General features: G+C 47.3%; 1 protein-coding gene across 1 annotated transcript; it reads right to left on the bottom strand.

The window, feature by feature from the left end:
• Nucleotides 1-662: 662 nt before the first annotated feature.
• On the bottom strand, nucleotides 663-2,870 carry gpr142 (G protein-coupled receptor 142). Its single transcript, XM_068754481.1, has 2 exons — nucleotides 2,714-2,870; nucleotides 663-1,627 (listed from the first exon to the last, which is right to left on the bottom strand). The coding sequence occupies exons 1-2, from the start codon at nucleotides 2,850-2,852 to the stop codon at nucleotides 663-665; spliced, it is 1,104 nt and encodes a 367-aa protein (XP_068610582.1). The 5' UTR covers nucleotides 2,853-2,870.
• Between the last annotated feature and the right edge of the window lie 655 nt (nucleotides 2,871-3,525).

Raw genomic sequence — 3,525 nt, 5'->3', positions numbered from 1 at the left:
CGTGTGAGTTTGTGTGTTTGTGCAGACCATCAGGCTAATCTGTGGTTTGTTTAGCCAGAGCTGAGGCCATGTTGGTGATGTGGACTGTTTGAAGAGCAAAGGGGGGGGGGGGCATCTTGGCTCCTGCCGCTTCAACAGCGAGCTTTTATTTAAGGCTCCATCGAGCTACATTTCATGAAAAATAAACACTTGCCTCAGCAGCTGTGTTTTTTTTTTTTGTATCTGGGACTGTGCTGTGGAGACGCAGCCCGATTTGTTTGCTGTGCTGTGCTCCTTCAGGACCGGGCAGATTCTACCCGCTAGATATTAGCATCAAAAACATTTCACTTGATTCTGTCCTTTCTATGTATTGACCCTAAATAAATCACAGGGGACAACGACCCAATTTCTTTTCTTGCAGTGTTACTGAAACATTTTATCATATCAAGAAAAACAAACAAACGCTTAATGCCGTCATTTAATCAGATTTCCAAGGACAAATAGCAGAAAACATATTTCTAGTGACTTCATCAGGGGGCCCTTTGAGAAAGCCCCGGAGCCGATTGGCGGCTGTCCACGGTCACAGCTGGAATGCAGTTGCGTCCGGGGGGGGGGGGGGGGGGCAGAAGTAATCAGGGAGCGTGGGATGATGGGTGTTTTGGATGAAACGGAGGGGTGCAGGGTCACGAGGGCTTTTTGGTCCTCTGAGGTGACAACAGGGCGGATTCCCGCTGTAAGCGCTTGGCGTTCCCACTGCACAGAGACGACATGGAAGCATTGGGTTGGGTCTGATGCTGCGCCGGAACACGGCGTGGATACAGTGCCCCGCCCCTGAGAAGCACGACATCGCGCACAACTCCCCGGAAGGGTTTGCTGACAAAGCAATAGAGGAAGAAGTTCACAGCCGTGTTGAGCATGGCCAGCATGTTGGACAGGTCGTAGGCAAGGTGGACGCGCCAGTCTCTGTGAACCGAGGACACGTAGAGGTGGTAGATGACCACGATCGTCCGGGGAGCCCACAGCACGAAGAACACGGACGTGATGGCGAGCAGCATGGCTGTGCTTTTCCCAAGTCTCGAAGACGGCACTGGCTTAGGCCCACGCTCATCCTGGCAATGCTGCCGCCGCCGCCGCCGCCTCGTCCTCAGCGTGCAGATGATCAAAGAGTTCAGGACTAAGAAGATGCTGCAGGGCACAAAGTAGATGATGGTTACATGAGTCCATATCAGAAAGGCGTCCAGCGATGTGGGCGGACGGCTATTCCTCCACATGTCCGACCACCAGAAGAAAGGCAGGCCCGACACAAACGACAGCGCCAGGACCACCGTTATGATCCTCCGGGCCCTGGCAGGGTAGCAGATCTGGCGATGGAGGAGGGGGTGGCACAACGCCACGTAGCGGTCCACGGTGAGCGGGACGGTTGACCAGATGGAGGCGTGGTTCGAGGCAAACTCGGCAACGCTGACCGTGTGCAGCAAGACGGCGGGAATCTGACGGTGAAACACCGCCGTCTCGAGCAGGAAGCCAACGAAGATGATGAAAAGCTGGGAGAGGATGTCTGAGCCCGTCACGGCTAGTAGGTAGTAGTAAAGCGTCTTCTTGGTGCGGGACGCCAGTCTGGACAAAGCCACTGCTGTGAGGATGTTCACTGGAACAAGGAGAGACGTCGTATTACAATACCAGTAAAGTTTGCGTCTCTCGTGAGAACATTTCCATTATGAGGAGCTCGAGCTCATATTCGTTACCGCAATTCTTTCTGTAGCTCCGTATAGAAAAAAGCCACAAATTTAATGAGCAAGACTCACACCAAAAAAATAATAATTATTACATAAAGATTCGGGTAGAGCAAGGAAGGTAAACCCGTGATGGAAGCAGTTTGCATCACCATAGGGACAACCATAAAAAAAAGTACAAGGGAACCTAGAAGTATTTGTCCTGGATGCTCGTTCTAAATGAGTATTTGCTCAACTCTTCAAATATATTTTATATAAATCTCATGTCTGTTTTTCAGTCACAGGCAGACTGGGTTATGTAATCCCACCCAATGTAAAGCCGTGCATTTTTGGAGAACATTTTTCAGTTTTAACTACAAAGCCTTGATTTGTTTCTTTGCAGCAACTTTTGGATCATCATTAACATCCAGTATTAATACCCAGTCAGACACACAGTCATGTATTCATTAAATTATTCCCTCAGGGGACATTTAAATGACACACATTTGGTATAAATCCCTGCTGGATCAGGACAAAATGACCGCCATCGACTTGGAGATGAAAGGCACAGCTGGCTGAAAGGATTGATGACATAATTGCTCATAAACTCTAACAGATAAACAGATGATGAGATCATTGTAACCTGTGCAAAGCGCCATCATTTTCTTTTGACAATGACTATCACCAGACAGAGCGCTGGGATTCACCTCTAACTCACTGGTGCATTGATTTCCTTCTTTCTTGTACTTGGGTTCTAAATAGAGCTTGCTTAACGCAGCGGATTCAAGCAGCAACCATGTTACACTCTGACTGACTAAAGATTAACTAAAATGTTAATTTTAGTTAATCTTTATAAAAAAAAATCAAGCAATATTCTAGAAACAGGAATTCCTCTTTGCTCAAATACATGGAATTCAGTTTACCTCCATTTTGCAAGGATGGAAAAAAACCTTGGCATTAAAATCAAGGTTGCAAGAGTTAGAGAACATGGATTTCTCACTCATGACATCATGATCACGTACCTGGTACTCCGACACAGAGCAGAATGCTGTAGTAAACGACAGGGATGAAGCCCAGGACACATTTGGACCTTTGCAGCTCCTCAGGTTTCAGGCCTGGCTCCTGGCGGCCGGGCGCTGTCATATTGGGCCAGTCAATCATGACCTTGGCGCTTCCCCTGGAAAATAAAGACGGAGACAGGGAAAAGTATTGGACGCTGAGTCAGCGCATTATTTTACAAATAACAGCCAACGATTTAAAATTGACTGTCTGCATCTATAAGCAGTGCAATTGTTGTGCAAACACACATCAGTGAGGCACAATATTGCACTCTGCTCATGCACATTCAACCTCAAATTCTGATGACCAAATGTGCATTCATGGATTAATCCACCACGGAAAATAGTGCGCCATAAATGCACACATGAATTAAAGTAGGTATTTATTCTTTATTATTGCCTCAAGCCTTAGACAATTTGATTTGTCAGAAGGTATTCAAAGACGGATGGCCAATTACGCTGCAGCTCCACAGCAACAGATGGGCTGACATCGATGACCCTGCCATCCGCCACCCTCCTGTGAGTCATTATCATCCTGTCTCTCTAACTAACCTTTTTCACCCGGGAGACATCCATCCTGTTTTCCTCAGTCTGTCTCCTCTCCTAATTTCCCCTCACTCGTCCATGAAGCCCTATATGGATTGTGTTATCTTCCAGCTTTTCAGTTGCAAAAACCATTTGTGGTTCAAATCATGGATCCACACAATCGGTGAAACTGGAGCAATCGCTGCTTCCAGCAAATGGTCATGTTCGTTTGCTGCCATTGTAAAGGTCGT

This window comes from Brachionichthys hirsutus, chromosome 21, assembly GCF_040956055.1.
Source record: "Brachionichthys hirsutus isolate HB-005 chromosome 21, CSIRO-AGI_Bhir_v1, whole genome shotgun sequence".
Classification (NCBI taxonomy): Eukaryota; Metazoa; Chordata; class Actinopteri; order Lophiiformes; family Brachionichthyidae; genus Brachionichthys; species Brachionichthys hirsutus.
The sequence above is the reverse complement of the archived record's forward strand: the minus strand, read 5'-3'. Positions and strand labels throughout refer to the sequence as shown.